This window comes from Tupaia chinensis, unplaced genomic scaffold, assembly GCF_000334495.1.
Source record: "Tupaia chinensis unplaced genomic scaffold, TupChi_1.0 Scaffold143833_1, whole genome shotgun sequence".
Lineage (NCBI taxonomy): Eukaryota > Metazoa > Chordata > Mammalia > Scandentia > Tupaiidae > Tupaia > Tupaia belangeri.
Genome location: NW_006203683.1, coordinates 169,152 through 190,766, shown reverse-complemented (window position 1 = coordinate 190,766; position 21,615 = coordinate 169,152). Strand labels below are relative to the sequence as shown.

The 21,615-nt window shown below is 37.4% G+C and overlaps 1 protein-coding gene across 1 annotated transcript in view; it reads left to right on the top strand.

Moving 5' to 3' along the window:
* Positions 1 to 21,615, top strand: part of LOC102486443 (inactive N-acetylated-alpha-linked acidic dipeptidase-like protein 2) — a gene marked incomplete at its 3' end in the record, with an annotated part of 436,765 nt that overhangs the window by 259,495 nt on the left and 155,655 nt on the right. The window contains 1 exon segment of the mRNA XM_027767020.1: positions 10,593 to 10,739. Within this exon segment, the coding sequence (XP_027622821.1) occupies positions 10,593 to 10,739 (147 nt within the window).

Genomic DNA, 21,615 nt, shown 5'->3' with positions numbered 1-21,615 from the left:
TGGTAATTTTTTCTTGCAGAAAACTGATAACTTCATAGTTGTAGTGATTAATCCATTTTGTTTTCTTGGTTTGTTTTTATACTCACTTTTTCCCATGCTGACATTATGAACATTATCTTCCATTTTCTCTGTTCTTTTATCATTTAACTTTTTACGCTTGACTGATGGATTGATCTGATGGCATGCACTGTGGTGTAAGAGCCCATAGGGGGTGTGCTAGCTTACCGTATCCTGATAGAGCACACATGCACACACAGGAGAAAGAGCAAGAGGAAGAGGGATACACGAGTGCCTTCCACAGATCTGCTCATGCCGCAGTCTCCTCCCTCCAGCCTCCCACCTGCCAGATCCTGGATCCTTGAGTGTGCACGCCAGGCGATTCTGGCTGAAGATCTGGCTACTCTAAAGCAGTGAGTTATTGCTGTACCAAAGAGCTGGCCCTGTGCTATTATTTCTAGAGAAATGGAGTCAGGATGGTTTAGTCCAGCTCCTCACTTCCTATCTTATGGTATTGGAAAGCCACAAGATAAGCAACTTATGCTTTTAGTTATAGTGTGCTCGCGCCCTTGTTAGGTAATTAGGACTGCTGCTCTACACTATTCCATGTAAAAACGCATATGCATGTGCAACAGTTTGATTCTGGCAATGAGCCACTATTGTCTGAAGCCCCTTAAAAAAAAAAAAGAGAGAGAGTACCTGGCTAGCTAGCTAGCCGTGCTCAGCTCGGTGTTGGTTCAGCTAGCTCACACCTGGTGGCCTTGGCTTGGCTCAGCCTAGGTTCAGCTCAGCTCAGCTCCGTGCCCTGTGGGCTCCAAGAGGGAGGAGGCACTCTGTGAGCATTCTCCATGAACATTACAAGCTCTGAGTGGGAAGAAACATTGCTGAGCACTACTATGTGCTCCGTGAGCTCCCCTATACTCAACCAATAAACAACATGACGTCAGTGACTCACATCTGTTCCCAGTTCTCTGTGTCTCTGTTTGACGTACCCTTCAGAGAAGGAAAGAACCTCACAAAACATTATTTTATACAGATTTTAACTGGAATCCACCGGTTTGCTTAAAACATGAATATTTTGAAAGCTTAACAACGACATCTGATTTTACTACTACACAACATCGTGTTAAGTGGAGAGAGAAAAAATAGATAGATCTTCTGCCATTGTGTGACTATTGATTGAGGTCTTTAAACTAGCAAGTTACAGAAGAGTAGCAGATACATCATTGGAGGGACTGAGGGGGAAGACACTACTTAGAAATTGGAGCGAAAACAAGGGCACCTATCTTTATTCCTTTCCTTTCTCCTCTTATAGGTTGATCTTGAAAGCATTCATTAGTGCACAAAGATACTTTCAATCTAATTAAAAGTATTTCAAGTATAAATTAACATATTTTTCCACATCTGATAACAAGATTAAAGTGCTGCAAATTAGCAGAAGGAGATGAGAGTTAGAGTGTGCTTTTCAGTGTGGCAATTGTGCTTGTACAGGCTAGAAGAACAGCGATTCTTCACTAAAGCAGAAGATATTCTGGTAACACCCACTAAGTATGTTATTAAACATTTTTTTACAGAAATCTTGAAAAATAGGAAATTTAAAAACCCATGGTAAGGACTGAAATTTTTCATTTAACTTGCATAAGGAGATAAAAAGATTTTTGTTTCCCCCCACTCGATTTTTTTTTTCTTTTTTTAAAAAATTATTTATTAAATTTTATTTATTCCTTTATTTATTTTTAATTTGACAGAGAGAGACAGAAACAGAGAGAAAGAGGGGAAGTGAGAAAGCCAGGCACCAGGTCCAAGACTTGAACCGTGGTCAGCCATGTGGGAGTGTCCAGTGCCTTAATCACCATGCCACCTGCTGGTCCCTTGATTTGATTTTTATTAGAGGCATTACAAGATATCTGCATCTATCTACATCTACATCTGTATGTTACCAGAGATTTACACTCACTGGAAAGAGATGGGGGAGAAATCTCCACCGGGAGGGGTGGCCATGCCATAATCTCCTCTCCTCCATTTTCTTCTCAGGATTTGGGGCATGCAGTCACATGTGTGCAGCATGTGCAGAAAACTGATAACTTCATAGTTGTAGTGATTAATCCATTTTGTTTTCTTGGTTTGTTTTTATACTCACTTTTTCCCATGCTGACATTATGAACATTATCTTCCATTTTCTCTGTTCTTTTATCATTTAACTTTTTACGCTTGACTGATGGATTGATCTGATGGCATGCACTGTGGTGTAAGAGCCCATAGGGGGTGTGCTAGCTTACCGTATCCTGATAGAGCACACATGCACACACAGGAGAAAGAGCAAGAGGAAGAGGGATACACGAGTGCCTTCCACAGATCTGCTCATGCCGCAGTCTCCTCCCTCCAGCCTCCCACCTGCCAGATCCTGGATCCTTGAGTGTGCACGCCAGGCGATTCTGGCTGAAGATCTGGCTACTCTAAAGCAGTGAGTTATTGCTGTACCAAAGAGCTGGCCCTGTGCTATTATTTCTAGAGAAATGGAGTCAGGATGGTTTAGTCCAGCTCCTCACTTCCTATCTTATGGTATTGGAAAGCCACAAGATAAGCAACTTATGCTTTTAGTTATAGTGTGCTCGCGCCCTTGTTAGGTAATTAGGACTGCTGCTCTACACTATTCCATGTAAAAACGCATATGCATGTGCAACAGTTTGATTCTGGCAATGAGCCACTATTGTCTGAAGCCCCTTAAAAAAAAAAAAGAGAGAGAGTACCTGGCTAGCTAGCTAGCCGTGCTCAGCTCGGTGTTGGTTCAGCTAGCTCACACCTGGTGGCCTTGGCTTGGCTCAGCCTAGGTTCAGCTCAGCTCAGCTCCGTGCCCTGTGGGCTCCAAGAGGGAGGAGGCACTCTGTGAGCATTCTCCATGAACATTACAAGCTCTGAGTGGGAAGAAACATTGCTGAGCACTACTATGTGCTCCGTGAGCTCCCCTATACTCAACCAATAAACAACATGACGTCAGTGACTCACATCTGTTCCCAGTTCTCTGTGTCTCTGTTTGACGTACCCTTCAGAGAAGGAAAGAACCTCACAAAACATTATTTTATACAGATTTTAACTGGAATCCACCGGTTTGCTTAAAACATGAATATTTTGAAAGCTTAACAACGACATCTGATTTTACTACTACACAACATCGTGTTAAGTGGAGAGAGAAAAAATAGATAGATCTTCTGCCATTGTGTGACTATTGATTGAGGTCTTTAAACTAGCAAGTTACAGAAGAGTAGCAGATACATCATTGGAGGGACTGAGGGGGAAGACACTACTTAGAAATTGGAGCGAAAACAAGGGCACCTATCTTTATTCCTTTCCTTTCTCCTCTTATAGGTTGATCTTGAAAGCATTCATTAGTGCACAAAGATACTTTCAATCTAATTAAAAGTATTTCAAGTATAAATTAACATATTTTTCCACATCTGATAACAAGATTAAAGTGCTGCAAATTAGCAGAAGGAGATGAGAGTTAGAGTGTGCTTTTCAGTGTGGCAATTGTGCTTGTACAGGCTAGAAGAACAGCGATTCTTCACTAAAGCAGAAGATATTCTGGTAACACCCACTAAGTATGTTATTAAACATTTTTTTACAGAAATCTTGAAAAATAGGAAATTTAAAAACCCATGGTAAGGACTGAAATTTTTCATTTAACTTGCATAAGGAGATAAAAAGATTTTTGTTTCCCCCCACTCGATTTTTTTTTTCTTTTTTTAAAAAATTATTTATTAAATTTTATTTATTCCTTTATTTATTTTTAATTTGACAGAGAGAGACAGAAACAGAGAGAAAGAGGGGAAGTGAGAAAGCCAGGCACCAGGTCCAAGACTTGAACCGTGGTCAGCCATGTGGGAGTGTCCAGTGCCTTAATCACCATGCCACCTGCTGGTCCCTTGATTTGATTTTTATTAGAGGCATTACAAGATATCTGCATCTATCTACATCTACATCTGTATGTTACCAGAGATTTACACTCACTGGAAAGAGATGGGGGAGAAATCTCCACCGGGAGGGGTGGCCATGCCATAATCTCCTCTCCTCCATTTTCTTCTCAGGATTTGGGGCATGCAGTCACATGTGTGCAGCATGATGTTCAAACTGCCAGGTCTGGGACTTGAACCTCATGGTCTGCCAAGCTGCCTTAACCTTCTCGCCACCTGATGGCCCTTGGTTATTTTATTTTTACCATTTGGAAGATATTTTGTGTGTAAGAAACTCATTAGCAGATGCATTTGTTTAGGATAACTTATCTTCTAGTTTAAAATATTAAAGAAATTAGTTAACTTCAGATTTCTTGTCAAAGATTATTAGAGGACAACTGCAGTCCATTATTAAATTCTGAAAGTCGCATTGACCTGGCAGCGTACATGCTAAGTGAAGACATGACACTAACAGTAACTAAATAAAAGTCAAAAAATGCCACAAATATATAGTTCATTATCACCAATGAGCCAATAATAATGTTAAAAATACATAAAAATAAGGACCTGTACAGTCCTGAAAAGAACAAATTTAGGACCAGATTGTTCATCTATATTAATGTAGTCTATATGCTGGATATGACAGAAGTATAGGGAAGAAAGAGAATTTAATTCGGAAGGAGAAAGACCTGGAATTAAGTCCTAAAGCTGCTGATTTGGAGCCTTAGTTTCCTTATTTGTAAAAGGAAGCTGTTTTACTAGGAAGGGTTTTTCTCTCGCAGCCACTTTGGCAGGCTGATAAATTCTATACAGATCCATTCTCAGAAATAGTATTTTTAAAAGCTTAAATTAAAATACAATGGATAACAAAGAAAGCCAATTATGTCAGACTGCAGTATTAAAACATAAAAATTTGCATTTTAGTAATATGTAAGCTTTAAAAAATTAACACATTAAACAACTGAAGTCAGCAAAGTGTCTCATCAATGCAATTCTTTGGAATTAGCAGGGAGTTTAATGGCTATTTCAAGGTATTCATCATCTGAAATGTAATATGAAAACATCTGATTTCAGTTAGTTACAAATGTATAGGTACTGCTAATACTATTAGTTTTGTGACCTACTTCATAATTGAAATGTTAAATTTCAGTTAGAAACAAGTGAAAAAAACATGATATAAATTTTCTCTTAGCGGTTGAGAGTAGAATAGTGGTTGCCCAAGACTGGAGAACACATGGGCAGGAGTGATAAGGAGAGTCTGGTCAATGGGAACAATGCTGAAGTTAGAGGGAGGAATAAGTCGTAGCACTCTCATGCACAGGGTGACTATAGATGTCAATATTGCTAGATATATTCCAAATAGCCTGAAGAGACAATACTGAACATTCATTTTTTAGAGAGAGAGATTTTTGCTATAGGGTATATGTGCTCATGAAAGAGACAGGAGATAGACAAAAAGCAAGAAATCACCCCTTTCCTAGGGGAGATGGCCATGCCATAATCCTTCTCCTCCATTCTCTACTCAGGATTTTGGATGGGCAAGCATGCACAAGCACCCAGTCTGAGTTTTAAGCTTCCAGGTCCAGGACTCAAACCACAATTGACTACGTGGGAGTCCAAAAATGTAATGGTTACTTCATCTGCTGGTCCCGATACTGAATGTCCTTAAAACAAAGAAAAGAAGAAAACCAAGGGCCCCACTCAAGGCAGTTGACCAGTAGAAGTAACCCCTTACTTGGGGGAGTGTCAGTCTTTTATTGTAGTGAAGGCTTCAGTGGACTGAATGAGGATTACTGGTTAGGGAAGGAAATCTGCTTCACTCAGTCTTTCAAATGTTAACTTTATCCAAGTTGTCCTTGGAAAAATGTTGGACCAAAAACCTGACCCCTATGGCCCAACAATGTTAACATAAAATCTTAGTCATCATAATTCTTATAGCGAGAAACCATTTTTTGAATATGATAGGCATTGTTATCATAATTGAAACATTTTTATACAGTTAAAATCAGAAAAATCAGTGAGTTATTGTTTCTGTACATTTGAAGTTACACTTAAAATGTTAAATTATAAAAAAGTGAAATTTTAAAAAGTGATTATATCTTATAATGTGAAGAATGTGGTACTTTTTATTTTGACTGTTACCCCATTTTTGCAGTTTGAGTTAATAATGAACTTAGACTCTATGCACATAGAGAAAATGCTTTTGTGCTCAGGGGAAAGCAGAGCATGGGGAAAAAAAGTTTGAATTAATAAACTAATTCTTAAATACTTTAGAAACTTGTCAATGTGGCTTGGCTTCACTATTAAACTAATGCAAATGTTGATTTAATTTATTTGTATTTCACTTATATGATCATTTACTATGAGGTTTTGCCTTTCAGCTTAAAAGCTGCAAAGGACACAGGGACTTTTACGAACGAGATGTAATTTCATTTCAGGTCTTCAACAGCATAGCGGTGAGAAATTAACAGGTGACATAATCACAGTCTTTGCCTGAACTTGCTCACTTTATGAACTGGAATAAAAATGCTTGTTATTAAACATTAAATATGGAGCATTTTGAACTCCTTGGGTGAAATTCTTAATGTGAATTTACTCAGCCTTGTAAATAAATTTAAAAAATTAATTGACCTGCACAAATTTGTTACCAACCTTCCCTCTCTCACGGTGCTTAACTTCTAGTAATAAGAAGAAAATTAACATTTCGTCCTACTTCCTTCTCAGATATTAGTGCTTATGGGGGTTTAGTAGATCAATGTCCATTACTTGATATGGACCTAATATAATCCACTAAAGTGCTGTGTGGAAAAACTATCCACATCACTACTAGGTATAGATTTAGGGTCTCTTAAAGTCTGTGAAGTTAGCCTAGATTTCAAAATAATGAATAGTAAAGATTTAGAGAACAGGGTTTCCATGCCAGAAATGTTTCCCTCTTAAGGGAAATCTCTAGGTGAAATGATTGGGGCTGGGGTGGGGAGTGTCCCATCTGCAAATAAGTTTCCGTTTTGTTCATTTTACTCCGCAGCTCGTGAGGGACAAAAGAACAAAACTATCGTAGGCTGGAGGGTGATGTGCATCCTCGCTTCATCCATGGGTGAATTAGGAACGTAGCAGGCAGAAAATGAAGTCCTGAGAGAGAGAGAAGAGGCCAGGTGGAGAGAGAGAGAGAGATTGGGATGAGAAATTTGTGGGCTCATGAGGTGAGACCTCTGTAGTCTTTCAGGAAGTTTCTGCTCAGTAGGCAGTGGGTGAAGAGCAGTTCCCAGGAGGACTCCTTGGGGAACAGCGTGATGTTCCTGAAGCTCCCAATCTTGCGTTGACTTTCTTGAAGCTTTCACCCTCCCTTTTGACTTGACTCTTACCTGAGGCTCGATAGTCAAGTTCTCCCAGCTGTCGGCCCCAGCTGTCCTTTGGACCACCCAATCTTTTTCTTCCACATTCTAGTCCCTCTCCATAAATAGTCCATCTGTAACACCAGAGATAGAATTAATAGATTGCAGCCTTCAAAATATAATTTAAAACATCTCTAGATCATGCTCAGTCTATTACATCTTAGCTGGCTTTCAAAAGGAATTTATACACAACAGAGAGGGCAAAAGCAAACCTTTAGAGAAAAGGTAGACTTGCCCTCCAGTGAGTAAGGTCGGGTAAATCAGAGGAGGGAAAGGAAGGCAGAGGTGTTTTCAGGAATGTAATCCTGAACTTGGGTCCCAGTGCTTCCAGCTGGTGTATTGTTATGCGTGGGGCAGGCTGGGTGTGAGACTTTTAGGACTGGCCATTACTGAAAGTCTTACCTACCCAAAGCATTGAATTTCCACTAGAAAAATAAATCTATTCTGGTTAAAGAATCCCTTCAGCGGCAGTAATTTTCAACACCTAGAGCTCTCAAAAAGACTTGGAATTTTAAACAGGACATAAAATATTTTCATTTATTTATTTATTTTTTCATGACCTCGTACTTAAACTAGCTCTCTTGGGAATCTCAAGATGCTCCCTAAATTGTCCAGGTTGATGTAAAATCTTCAGGAGTCTCCAACCTCAGGACTATATCAGAGAGTGAAAGAGGATTACCTCCACTTTTAGAAAATTAAACTTTGAAAAGAAGCAAATCATTGAGGTCACCAGAAAAAAGCAGTATGGTGACTGAGTAGTAAAACCCTTTTTTATTTCCTATTTCCAGAGCAGTTAGTCACCCAAGATAATTGTAAATAACATTAAGGTGAATCCTGCCTCATTTATAAACACTCTCTCAGGGTTTCCATTTAATTAATTTTAACTTGTTGGCAAAGGTCTATCAGATGTTTCTAAAAAATTGGATGAGTACTGAACCATTATTATATGTTTGAAATATCTAATACTATAGCTGAAAAGAAGATGAAATAATTCATTTTCATAATAGCAAGCAATATTTTTTTTTTTTGGAGAAGTTTTCACTATAGGGCGCGTGCACTCGCCAGCCAGCCAGAGAGAGACAGAGAGACAGAAAGCGAGAAATCACCCCCCAGGGGGGATGGCCACGTCACAATCCCTTCTCCTCCATTCTCCTCTTGGGCTCTTGGGCACGCACGCACACGTGCCTGGTGTGAGTTTTAAGCCACCGGGTTCGGGACTCGACCTGTGGTCGCCCATGTGGGAGTCCAGCGACAGCCATTACGTTAACTGCTGGTCCCTCAAGCAATATTTTTAAAGGTATTTCATAGGTAGTATTTATCTATTTATTTATTTTTTAAATTACTTAGCTTTATTTACTTACTCACTTATTATTTTCATTGGACCAGAGAGAGACACAGAGAGAGAGTGGGAAAGTGAGAATGCTAACCACCAGGTCCAGGATTCGAACCCTGGTCAGTCATGTGGGAATGTCTAGCACCTTAACCACCACACCACCTGCCAGGCCCCCATAGGTAGTATTTAAAAGTGTTTTTGAAATTGTATCATTCCATAGACACATGAGGGATTGAAGCATCAACGCCTTCATTATCGAGTACATGGTTCTGCCTGATGTTACATGAAGTATTCTTGTACTTACTGACCCGTTTTCCTCAGAACAATTGCCCAGGGGGTTAGTAATCTCCCATACTGCACAGATGCAGCAACTACATCTCAGAACAATTTTAGATTGGGGAAAATTTATTGGAGAAGACATTTAAATCAATATTTATGATTTTAAAAAAACCCTTAGTTTGATTGTTTTAATTTATGTTTTGTTTTATTATTAAACATGGCTGTCATTTGATTTTTGTGTTAGAAAACTCATAGTTTAAGAAATAATAATCTTTAGGGGACCAGCAGGTGTTGTGGTGTTTAAGGTGCTGGATACCGACCACAGTTTGAGTCCTGGACATGGTGGATTGCTTCTTACTTTCTCTCTCTCTCTCTCTCTCTTTCTGTGTGTATCTCTCTCTCTCTGGTCAAATTAAAATAAATTAATTAATTAATATATTAAAAATTTAAATAAAAATAAATTTTAATAAAAAAGAAATAATAATCTTTCATTTCCTCAGAGATTGAACTTAGCAATTGGTTCAGTATGGTTCACTACAATTGTTGGCATATACTCTTAAGACATCTGGGAATATGTTTTGAAGGAAAAAAATGGAGAAAATTCCTTCTCTAGTTTTTGATAAACACTTTAAGAATAATGGACTTATATTTTACCACACCATACTTTAAATGCATGGGAATTTTTTTTAAAAATAGATCTTTGTTATAGGGCATATGTGTTCACTTGAGAGACAGAGAGGCAGAAAGTGAGAAATCACCCGTCAGGGGTGATGGCCACACCGCAATCCCTTCTTTTCCATTCTCTTCTTAGGATTCTGGGCACACACCCAGCATGAGTTTTAAGCTGCTGAGTGTAGGAATTGAACTGTTGTTGACCACATAGGAGTATGTTGATGTAACCATTACACCATGTGCTGGTCCCCTGCATGGGAATTAGATATATATCTTATTGTTTTACCCCCATAAGTCAGAGAGACAGAGAGAAAAAGAGAGACAGGTGCCCCCAACAGGCTCTTCATGCTGTGATCCACCCCCAGCTGTGGTGTCTCTGACCATGGGCAGGCACATGTGCCTGGCATATCCATCTGACCATGGGCACGCACATGAGCCTGGCATATTCATCTGACCAGAGGCATGCACATGAGCCTGGCATATTCAGAGAAGGCTCCAGACGTTGACCCAGAGCATTCCTCCATGGGTCAGCCTCACAGAGCATTGTGTTACTGCTATGAAAACTTCTTTATTAAACTACAAACAACCCTGAAACTTCTTGGAGACAGCATTCTTTTAATTTTTTTTTTTTTTTTTTTTTTTTTTTTTTTTAGTTTGAAGAGTTGTTACCATTCAAAATAAAACTATGATAAAGATCCTTTTGTAGCAACTAAAGCTTGACTTTGGCCAGTGTTGGTCATGTTTCAGTTGGTTGCAGAGTCCCAGTGAAATGTTCCAACACAGATTCCGGGCTTTGCCCTGGAACATTCCTGTTAGGGAGGATGAGCTGGAGCCTCAGCATTCACATTGCAAACAAGCTTGAGACAACCAAACTGCTGGTCTATAGACCACATTTTTGCATAGCACTGATTTAAGGGTGACTCCAGAAGCATAATACATGTTAACAATTTAAATTATGTTTTTCAGAAAAATCGTTTCACCTGTACCAGAAGAGCTCAGTGCCCAGAGACCAACGTCAGCTCTGTACAGATACAAGGCGATGCCCATTATTTCATCAACCATCTTGGCGTCCCCACCGCGCAGTTTGCATACGAGGACATCAGAACCTTACAGGTAATTATTTCAGAAAATGGAAAAGGCAAACACAAATGCACATTTTATAGCAGAATTTGGTTTTATCTTGGTCTTTTTCATATCAAACAGGTCACCATAGAAAGTGGATTCATTTAGAGAGTTATTCTTGTTGTTCAGAGGGCTTATAACACTATTTGAAAACATCAGCGCTTTTCAGTAGTGCTCAATTCGATTTAAAAAGATTTATACCGTCACTCACACGTTCACAGTGTGCTGCACAACAAGAAATTTGCAGTAGTTGGATTAACATCAAAACATAATTGTAATCTGCAGTACTCACAGAAACAGGGGACACATGCGATAGATTGTCCTCTCCTTGCCCAAGGGGAAATGTGCTTCCCATGCTGTATGCTAATGTGAGCTTGTGGATTAGCCACCTAAAGTTTGCCAGGAGTTGTCGGCAGAAAGGTGCTGTGTCTATGAAGATAGAAGACTTTTTCCTAAGGTGCATCATAGAGGCATGATTCACCTTGGTGAAGTCTGTGTTCATCCATCTGCTGTATTTCCATCCTTTTAATCTTTTTCAGAATTGTGTCACAGGAAACTCTTTCTTTGTAGATTTAAGCCTGCTGAAATATTTTACTTTCTTTCTCAAGTTGTTTATGTGTTACTGAGAGCTATTTGAAAGCTTTTGGAGTGGCCCGCTTGAAGTAATTATTAATTACATTAATAAAATAATGGCTGGAAAATGGAGTAAATCCTGCTTTGATCTTCAAATACAGATGTTCCTGAAGAGGAGACTTCAAATTTTATTTGTACAGGTTTAACTTCAGATGTGCACTTTCTCAATTTTCAATAGCTTGTAGCAATGTTTATCTTTATTTCTCTTCAGCCACGCATTCTTGTCCCCTTCTCCCCTTTAGTTTCTCTATAAACATCTAATGGTCACTAGCATTTACTTAAATTCTTGAAAGGAAAAACTCTGGGTGAATCCTCTTCTGATGACATGAATTCTTAGGTAATGCAAAATAATTATTATCATTTACCTAGTTTTTTTAAGTTAGGATTTTCATATGCCATCTTTTAAAAATTAGGTACATGTGTAGAGGCACCTTTCCTTTTATGCAAATTCAATTTATGTACTTTAATTAAATTGTTGAATTGAATCAAGCAATTTATTCATTTTAAATTTTCCTACTCAATCTTCTACTAGCTTTCTCATCCAGTTCATGTCATGTTAGCAAGTTGAATTACTACTCAATATGTATGTAATTCATCTTGGTTGAGTCTCAAGCCAAGAATTTAGAAAAAACTAAAGTTTTGGCCCTGATGCTTACTAGATGCTTACTTTTTAAACCTGGTTTCAAATTATTTTACATTCCACATTCTAAAAAAGTATTCATCCATTGATGGTCCATTCAGTTGGTTTCATATCTTGGGTGTTATGAATAATGCTGCAGCGACCATGGGACTACAAGCCTCTCTTTGACATACTGACTTCAATTCCTTTGAATATATATGCAAAAGTAAGGTTTTGGATCATATGATAGTTATATTTTTAGTTTTTGAGAAACTTCTGAACTGTTTTCTAAAAATGACTTTATTAATTTGCCATACCACCAATATATAAAATTTCTCTTTTCTCTACATCATCAACAATTATCTTTCATCTTTGATCATAGCCAGTTTAACAGGCGTGAGGTTATTCCCCATAGATTTTTTTTTAAGAGAGATTTTTGCTATAGAGTGCATGTGCTCACCACAGAGACAGAGCGAAACATAGAGACAGAAAATGAGGAATCACCCCCTCGGGGGGATGGCCACACCGAAATCCCTTCTCCTCCATTCTCTTCTAAGGAGCTTGGGCACGCACATACTCTCACCTGGTGTGAGTTTCAAGCCGCCTGGTCAGGGACTCGAACTGCAGTTCAACTGTGTGGGTCTAGCAACATAATCATGACACCATTTGCTGGTCCTTCCCATCGACGTTTTAATGTGCATTTCTCTAATGACTAGAGACGTCGAGCATGTTTTATACTTCTTTGGAGAAATATCTATTCAGGTTCTTTGCTTGTGTGTGTGTGTAGTGTATGTGTGTGTGTGTGTGTGTGTGTGTGTGTGTGTTATATAGTGTTTTAGAAAGGATCTTGCTATGTTATGACACCTCCTTCTTCAGCCTTCTGAATAGCTGGACAGGCATGTACCTCCATGCCTAGCTCCTTCAGACAGGGTCTTGCCCTGTTACCCATACCAGCTGTGAGCTCTCCATCCTCTAGGCACAGGTTCCTAAGTGGTTAGGATTACAGGCATCAGCATTATGCCTGACTTTTTAGGATGGACTGTGAATTGGGTCTCAGAGTACTGAGGAGCAATGTCTCATTGTGCTGTCATGGCTGGTCCATCTTTACCCATTCCTAAACAGGGTTGTTTTCTTGTTATTGAATGTTTGAGTTCCTTGTGTATTTCAGCTATTAGCCCCTTATCCAATGTAAGATTTACAAATATTTCTCCTAATCTGTGAGTTGTCTCCTCACTTGGTTGTCTCCTTTGCTACACAAAAATTTTTTTAGTTTGTTGCAGTCCCATTTGTCTATTTTTCTTTTGTTTTCTATTATTTTGGGGTCATATTTGAGAAATCATTGTCTATAAGAACATTTTCTATAAGATTTATTTTCTAGTAGTTTTACAGATTCAGGCCTTTTTTTGAACTCCTTATTCTGAATTGATTCTTTAAGAAGGGTTCATTTTCCATTCTTTTGCATGTGACTATTCAATTTTAATACCATTGAGCCACAAGAAAGCTAGAAATTCTGTCATTTGCAACAACATTGGTGAACCTAGAGGATATTGCCTTATATGACATAAGTCAGTTCAGAGAGAAAAATGCTGTTTTATTTCACATGATAAGAAATCAGGAAATTCTGTCATTTGCAACAACATGGTAAACCTAGAGGATATTACCTTATGTGAAATAAGCCAGCTCAGAGAGAAAAATGCTGTTTTAGTTTACTTGGAATCTAAAAAAGGTTGAATTTATAGTAGTAGAGAGTAGGGTGGTGGTTCTAAGAGCCAGGGTTGAGGGGGACAATGTGGACAGCGAAGACGTTGGTCAGAGGGGACTGGGTTTCAGGTAGACAAGAGCAATAAGTTCTGTTGGTCTATTGTTCAGCAAGTTGACTGTAGTTAATAATTATGTATATGTAAATGTCCTAGCCACAAAAATATGATGGATTTTTGAGGTTATGGATGTGTTGATTTGCCTGATTTGATTATTCCACAATGTATACAAGTATTGAATCCTACATTGTACCTCACAAATATATACAATTACTTATCAATTAGAAATACTTTTTTTTTTTATAAAAGAGAGAAAACATTCTTAAAATTCATACAGAACTTGGGACCAGCAGATAGTGTAATGGCTGTGTCACTGGACTCCCATGTAGTCGACTGTGGTCCGAGTCCTGGACCTGGTGGCTTAAACTCACGCCAGGTGCATGTGTGTGTGCCCAAGATCCTGAGAGGAGAATGTAGAAGAAAGGATTGCATCATAGCCATCACCCCTGAGGAATGATTTCTTGCTTTCTGTCTCTCCGTCTTTCTGGAGAGCACACGTGGCCTGTAGCAAAAACCTTTCCAAAAAAAAAAAAATTGTATAGAACCACAAAAGTCCCTGACTAGTCATACCAATCTATTTTTCAAAATTATTTATTATTATTATTGTTATTATTATTATTAAATTTGCTATGAGGCATGTGTGATTTATTATTATTATTATTAAATTTGCTATGGGCCATGTGTGATTACCCCAGAGAGAGAGAGGGAAAGTGAGAAAGTAAGTCGCCAGATTTGGGACTCAAACCATGGTTGGCCATGTGGAAGTCTAGCAACTTAATTCCATGCCACCTGTTGTCCCACCATACCAATCCTGAGCAAAAAACAAAAAACAAAGCTTGGGTCATTACACTAACCAATTTTAAAATATATTACATGGTTTTATTAAGCAAATCAGGATGAGACTGGCATAAACATAAATACACCTACCAATGGAATACCATAGATAGCCCAGAAGTACATCTATGTATTTTTGTTAAATTAAGCTCAGAAAAAGTTTCCAAGAACATATAAGGAAAGAAAAACAGCCTCTTCAATAAATAATGTTAGAAATGTGGGAAATTCATGTGCAGAAGGACAAAATTAGACTCATATCACATCGTATACAAAACTGAACTTAAAGTGGATTTTTTTTGGGGGGGTTAGAAGTTTTTACCTTAGGGCATGTGTGCTTGCTTTCAGAGAGAGAGAGAAAGAGAGAGAGAGATAGAGAGAGAGGAAAAGTGAGAAGGCACCCCCTGGGGGAATGACCCTGCTGTTGTGAGTATCAAGCCACTGAATCTGGGACTCAAATTGTGGTTGGCCATGGTGGAAGTTCAGTGGCATAACTGCTACACCATCTGCTGGTCCCTAAAATGGATTAAAATTTTAAATGAAAGATCTGAAACTAGAAATACTAGAAGTAAACATAGGAGAAAAATATCTTTATGATACTGGTTTGGAAAATGATTTTTGGATATTACCCCAAAAGCATATGAAACAAGAACAACAACAGATAAATTATATTGCATCAAACTAAAAAGCTTTGCATAGCCAAGGAAACAGTCAATGAAACCAAGATAAAACCTGCAGAGGAAGAGAAAATATTTGCAAGTCATGTATTTGGTAAGGGGGCTAATGTTCAAAATACATAATGAACTCAAACACTAATAGCAAAACCCCACAAATAACCCTATTAAAGAATGAGCAAAGAGCTGGAACAGATATTTTGTCAAAAGCAGACATACAAATTGAACAACAGTCATATTTAAAAATAAATAGAATTGTTTTACAAATGAGATACTTGGTATATTTACAGAATCTACTTCACAGAGCTGTGATGAAGATTAAGTAAGATAATGCATGTAAAGAGCTTAGCTAACAGAAAGTATATAGGGCCTCCATCAAACATAGCTGTCATCACAATTAGTATTGTCTGGTTGTTAAGTCCAACAGATTAGTGGGGGGGATTTCGAAAATTCCATCAGTGGAAGGGAAGATCTTGTTAGATGTTTCAGAATATGAGCTTCTCAAGCTGGAAAGGTGTTATTTGATGAAGATCAGTGGGAGGACCTAAGGTATCAATAGGGAGAAGATTTAGAAACAGGGCCCAGTGGGGTTCTAAGAAAGTGTTATCATCCGTGTAAAACTCCTATAATGTCTAATGGAACTGACTTAGTCTGAAAGAGCTAACCACTTTTTAAAATTATAGCCAGAATGTTTAATTCTATCATCCAAATTAATTATTTTTTGGTTACATTTGTCTCCAAAGAAGTAATTAAAAGAGAGCCTCTATGCTTTATAACAAATGACTTTGCCCATGTGGCTATGGTGGGGAGAATTGTTTTTAATAAATTTGTCCCTTACAAAATATGAATGCTTGATATGAGGTAATTTTGTATGAACTCTCTAAAGAACAGATATTAACCTTTGCTTTCTGTGTTAACCTGTAATAAATATTTATATATAGCTATTAAGTGGAATAATAAATATTGAAAAGCTTTATCCATGAGGTAAAAAATATTTATCCTATGTCAATTAGTAAAAAGGGTAAAATAAAAATGAGAGCTTTGTCATGAATTTACAATTAGGTTTTAAAATACAATTTATGTATGTAATCTTTAGTGAAATATCTTAGAGGATTAGTAATCAAGAGGTCTGAGTTTTCAAATATCTGAGTATCAGTCCTCAGGCTACATCCATCTCTGGGCTTGTTTCTTTGCTTGTATCTAATTAAAAGCAAAATAAAACAGACAAAAACAAAACAAACAAACAAACAAAAAAACCTATCACTTGTTGAGTAGCTACATGCTAAGTGTTTTATACCTTTTCTCTTATAACACTTAAAACATCTCTATTCATTTGCTATTATGAACTGCTTCTATGTTGAAGAGGAAATGGAATTTAAAGTTAAGTTGCTAACCAAGATTACAAAGATGATAAATAGCCAAGGCAGAAGTTGACCTCAGATCTTTCTGTTTGACAGTAAGACAGGCTCTTAACTATTACATTAAAGATTGCAAATTGGAAGCCCAAGAGTAGGATTCAGTTCACCAATGTATTTTGTTTGCCTTGAAATTTTATGGAAAGTTGAATTTCTGGAAACCTCGGGTTCTCTTTCTCTTTTTCGCTAAAAACTATCAACCAGACGGGCACTGGTCATCAGATTACATGTTCTTCACCAAAGAGATTGCTGTATTGTTAGTCCAAGAGTGCAGTTAGCAAGAATATTTTCAACACCCATTTTTGCCAAAAACTGGAAAATGAATCTTCAACTTAGGGCGCTACATATTTTACCAGATTTGGATCAGTTATATTATTCACCTGGCTCTTGTAGGAACTGAGCTCATTATCTCTGTACTAATTTTCAGTAAAAGAATTAAAATGATTATATCTATGGCTGTTTTTTTCTACTTTAAAAATTATGTGTGATCGGGACCAGCAGTTGGCATAATGGCTATGTCGCTGGACTTCCATGTAGTCGACCACAGTTCAAGTCCCAGACCCGGTGGCTTAAATTCTCAGGCCAGGCGTGTGTGCATGCATGCCCAAGATCCCAGGAGGAAAATGGAGTAGAAGGGATTGTGACATGGCCATCCTCACTGGGGGGTGATTTCTCGCTCTCTGTCTCTCTCTCTCTTTCTGTCTTTCTGGTGAACACATGCACCCTATAGCAAAACCTCTCCAAAAAAAAAAAAATTCTGTGTGATCTAAGTCAGCTAATTTTATGATTATATTTTTTGAAGAAATTATTTAAAATGTACTTAGGAGAAAAATTCAAACCTTAGGACTCTATCGATATATATTTTTTATTCAGTAAGGTTTATTATAGATCTATTATATTTGATTTAAACAGTTGAATTATAATAATGGGAGAGAAAATTAACTGTAGGAAAATAAACTAGTGTTACTAAAAAGCTCTAGACACGAGGGACATTACTAGTTCCATTATTTTAAAATGAAACATGGCGTTGTCTAATGATTGTCCCCAATATTTCTTGCCGCCCACATTCCCATCACTTACTTTCCTCTATAGCTTCCCTGGATACAAACATGTTGCATAAAATTGCTTAAAGAACCCTTTATCTTCAGCTTTCTTGGCATGTATACTCTAATTTTTCAATAATTAAATTTCACATAAGTAAAGCAATCTATAGATTTTGCAAATGATAAGACGATCATTCTCATAAGATACTGCCCGGCTAATTGAAACATCTCTAGTTATAAGCTTCATTTAAATAGGGTTTAAATCTATAAACACAGTTGCACCTGTTAGGAGTCACATTCTGCACAGATTAAATATGATGCAGAGATTGGTGAAAAGGAAATGAAAAGACAGATGCTTTCTAATTAAGAGTGCAATATTTATGACAGGTTGGTGGTCCAATGCACATTTCTTCTGTCACCTAACAGTTGTTTCCCATAAATTTTGTTCCAGATCAGTATGTTTATTCTCTATAGGGCATGCCAGAGGGTCTGCCTTTCTTAGTGTATCAGAAGATCAATCCAGGCACTAGCAAGCTTTATGCCACAGATCGAAGCCCTAGTTCCTCACTCTGTTTAACCTTATATTTTTTGCTCTTCTGCTTGAAACATTCCATTGTAAATCTAATTTACCTCCATAATGGAGCATTTAACATTTAAATAATAATGAGATAAACGAGTATTATAGCTTTTATCTAGCAAGAGTCATGGCATAATTGTTTCAATATCATTTATTAACCCAGGGAAAGAAATTCAAGTAGCATAAGTGTTTTGAAACTCTCACTAATTATTTTTAAAAAACTAGATGACTTCAATACTGATTCTCCTTTAATCCATATACAGTATTATGTATATATGTGTGTATATGTGTGTGTGTATGTGTGTATACACACACACATATACATGAGGTATAGATCAACATTAATATCAAGGTAATTTTATACGATAAGAATGATAATTCATGCAGATTAAATACTATATTATAATTCACATATATATAGTTTGGAGCAAAACAGTTCATAGTGTAAATGCTTTCTTCATGTATTGTTCTTAGTAAGAGAATAATTTGTTACTTAGATCGAGATCATTCTGTCTTCATATTTTCTGTTCAGAAGGTAGTCATGCCATTGCTATGATAATAGCTAGTCATAGTTCGAAAGTCAATGAAAAGTTCTTGACTTATGGAATCAAAATAGTTCTATTTAACATTACAGATGTTCTACTGATACTACATACATTCCATCAGGTACCACTCTAACGTTTCTCATGGAATCTGTTTCATGCCGATAGATACAAAATTTATGTGATGTTACTTCTAAATCAGATTTTACCTATTCTATAGAAATCCAGAATGTGCTATTTGGAAATAGAGTGAAAGGAGTTCTTTAGGGTTTTATCTCTAGTGCATTACCTTTCTTTGTAAATTATTTTAGGAAAATCCTTACAAAATAGAAACAAAATAAATGATATTATTTTCAGAATAAACAGTCTGTATTTAGGGCAGGTGTTCTCAAACATTTTATTCTAAAAACCTATTATTTACTTTCTAAAAATACTAAAGATTCCTCCAGCAAAGAGCTGTTGCTTATGTGGGAAATATTTACCATATTATAAACAAAAACTGAAGAAAATGTGGAGTATTTGTTAATTTGTATATAAAATCTAATAATAAACTATTATAAAATTTTAAGTATTTGATTATTACCAATTAAATTAAGTATAATACAAACTAATACAAATTTCTTAGAAAAATAATTATGTTTTCAAAGACAAGAAAAATACATGAGAAGCACAGCATCGTTTTACATGTGTTCAGATCTCTTGTATGATTACATGAGACAGCTGTATTTTCATGTTTCTGCATTTATTCTTTTGTAATATGTCATTTTGCTGAAAATTCATGAAGAAAACCTGGTCTCACACTCTTGGCACATCGATGGATATTTTCTCTGATACTGGCCTGAGACAAGTATTTGTTTCCTAAAGGTTAGTTTCAATGTGGAATCTCAACCCATATTAAAGGACATTTTGCATTTCGTATATTCATGACTATAGATTGAAAGTGAGAGTGAAAAAAGATATAATTTCCATTTTATTATGAAAATGGGTCTTGATCTTGGGAAGCCCTGAAGATCTCCGGATCTTACTTGGAAAAATGCCGATTTGGGGAAATGGTCTTGGATAAATGAGGCTACTTCATTTTTTTATGTCTGACAAGATATTCAACTTTGCTTCTTTTTGAAACAGTTTATTTCTTCAGAGTAAGAGAAGAAAAAGATAGATGTCCCCTACAGTCTTCACACACAATCCAAAACCCACCCAGCCTCCATCAGCAGGGATCATGGGCACACCCGCCTGGTGTTACAGGGAGGCCTCAGGACACACACCTGCAGGACAGGACCTTTCCTCTGAATTTAGCATCAGTGGGCATGCCATTGCTTTTACTGTGTTGTGTTTTTTTTTTTTTCCCCAATTATTATTTGTTTCTTTTATAAGAGAGAGAGGGAAACAGATCCCCTACTGGGGTCTTTATGCCAAGATCCACTTTTAGCCTCAGCCAGGCCAGATCACAGGTACATGTGTGTGCCTGGGGCATTCAGTTTGGTCTTGGGACACGAACCCAGGACCCTTGACATGTGGATCCAATTATAATACCACTATGCCACCACCTGGCCCCTTAAATTTGCTTTCGATCCAAGCTGTGATTGTGTATAAACGTATGTGTTTCTTTTCTGGTCATCTTTGGGTATTGCCATCCCATTCACCTGACAAACAGCATGAAGTAGAGAACATAACAGTCTCATAAATTGCAGCTCTACAAAGAATTCTGCTTCTTGGAGGCATTCTGTTAGAAGAGAAGGTTAAACCCCAATCAACAAATCAACAGTTATAGAGTAGACTTGAAAAGCTTTGATTGTACAGTCTATGAAATGCCTGTCACAGAGGGAGTGCTATTAAAGTTGCTCTGTGCTTCCAAAGCCTGAGGAGTAAACACAAGAAATTGAAATATGAGACAGATATTGAAAAAAAACAAAGAATGAAGAAATTCTTAAGACTCAAATGGATAATTCAAAAGATCATCCTTTAAATTGCCTAATATTTTGAAATGACTGTAAGGAAGACAGATTCCCTCTCACAGTTATCCTTGCTCAGAATACTAAACAAGAGCCTTTATTTTGAATGACTCTCATAATTTGATAACACATGTGTCATATACACTATGTTTTTATTCTAATGCTGTTTTCCAGAACAATCACCCTCGTTTCATAAACAACCTTAATTTGAGGGAACCCGTTTTATAATGGAGATTTTGATCCTTGCAATATTAGTCTTTGAAGGTAGGTTTAATGATAGGCCATGTTATAAATTTGGTGAAGCTCTAGTTAAGGATGTGGGGTAAGTGGGACATGATGTATTCAGATATTTGTTCATTGCAAGCCAGTCATTTGTTTAGCTCGCAGTTAGTCAACTTGCTGTGATGCAGGTACTTTGTTAACAGACATAAGGTGGATGAAAGGGAGACGGGAAGTGAACCTTTTGCCTCTTCCAGGCCTCAGTCTGTGTTGGAGCTTAGACATTCAAACCATTGAGGTGAGTAAGTAAACCAGCATTCTCTTAACTGATGACTACCTATGCAACTTGCAGAATCATGGACGATTTTCGTTCTACTGTGAGGCTTCTCGTGGCTGAGATTCCTCCCAAATGTCTGCACACCTGTGTTTTCTCAGGTTTGTCGGCAGACTTGCCAGGAGTCAGTCATGGTTCTCAGGTCTGTACATGCTCTTGACCTTGTTACTCACGGTTAAGGAATTAAATTATTACACAAACTCGTGAATCA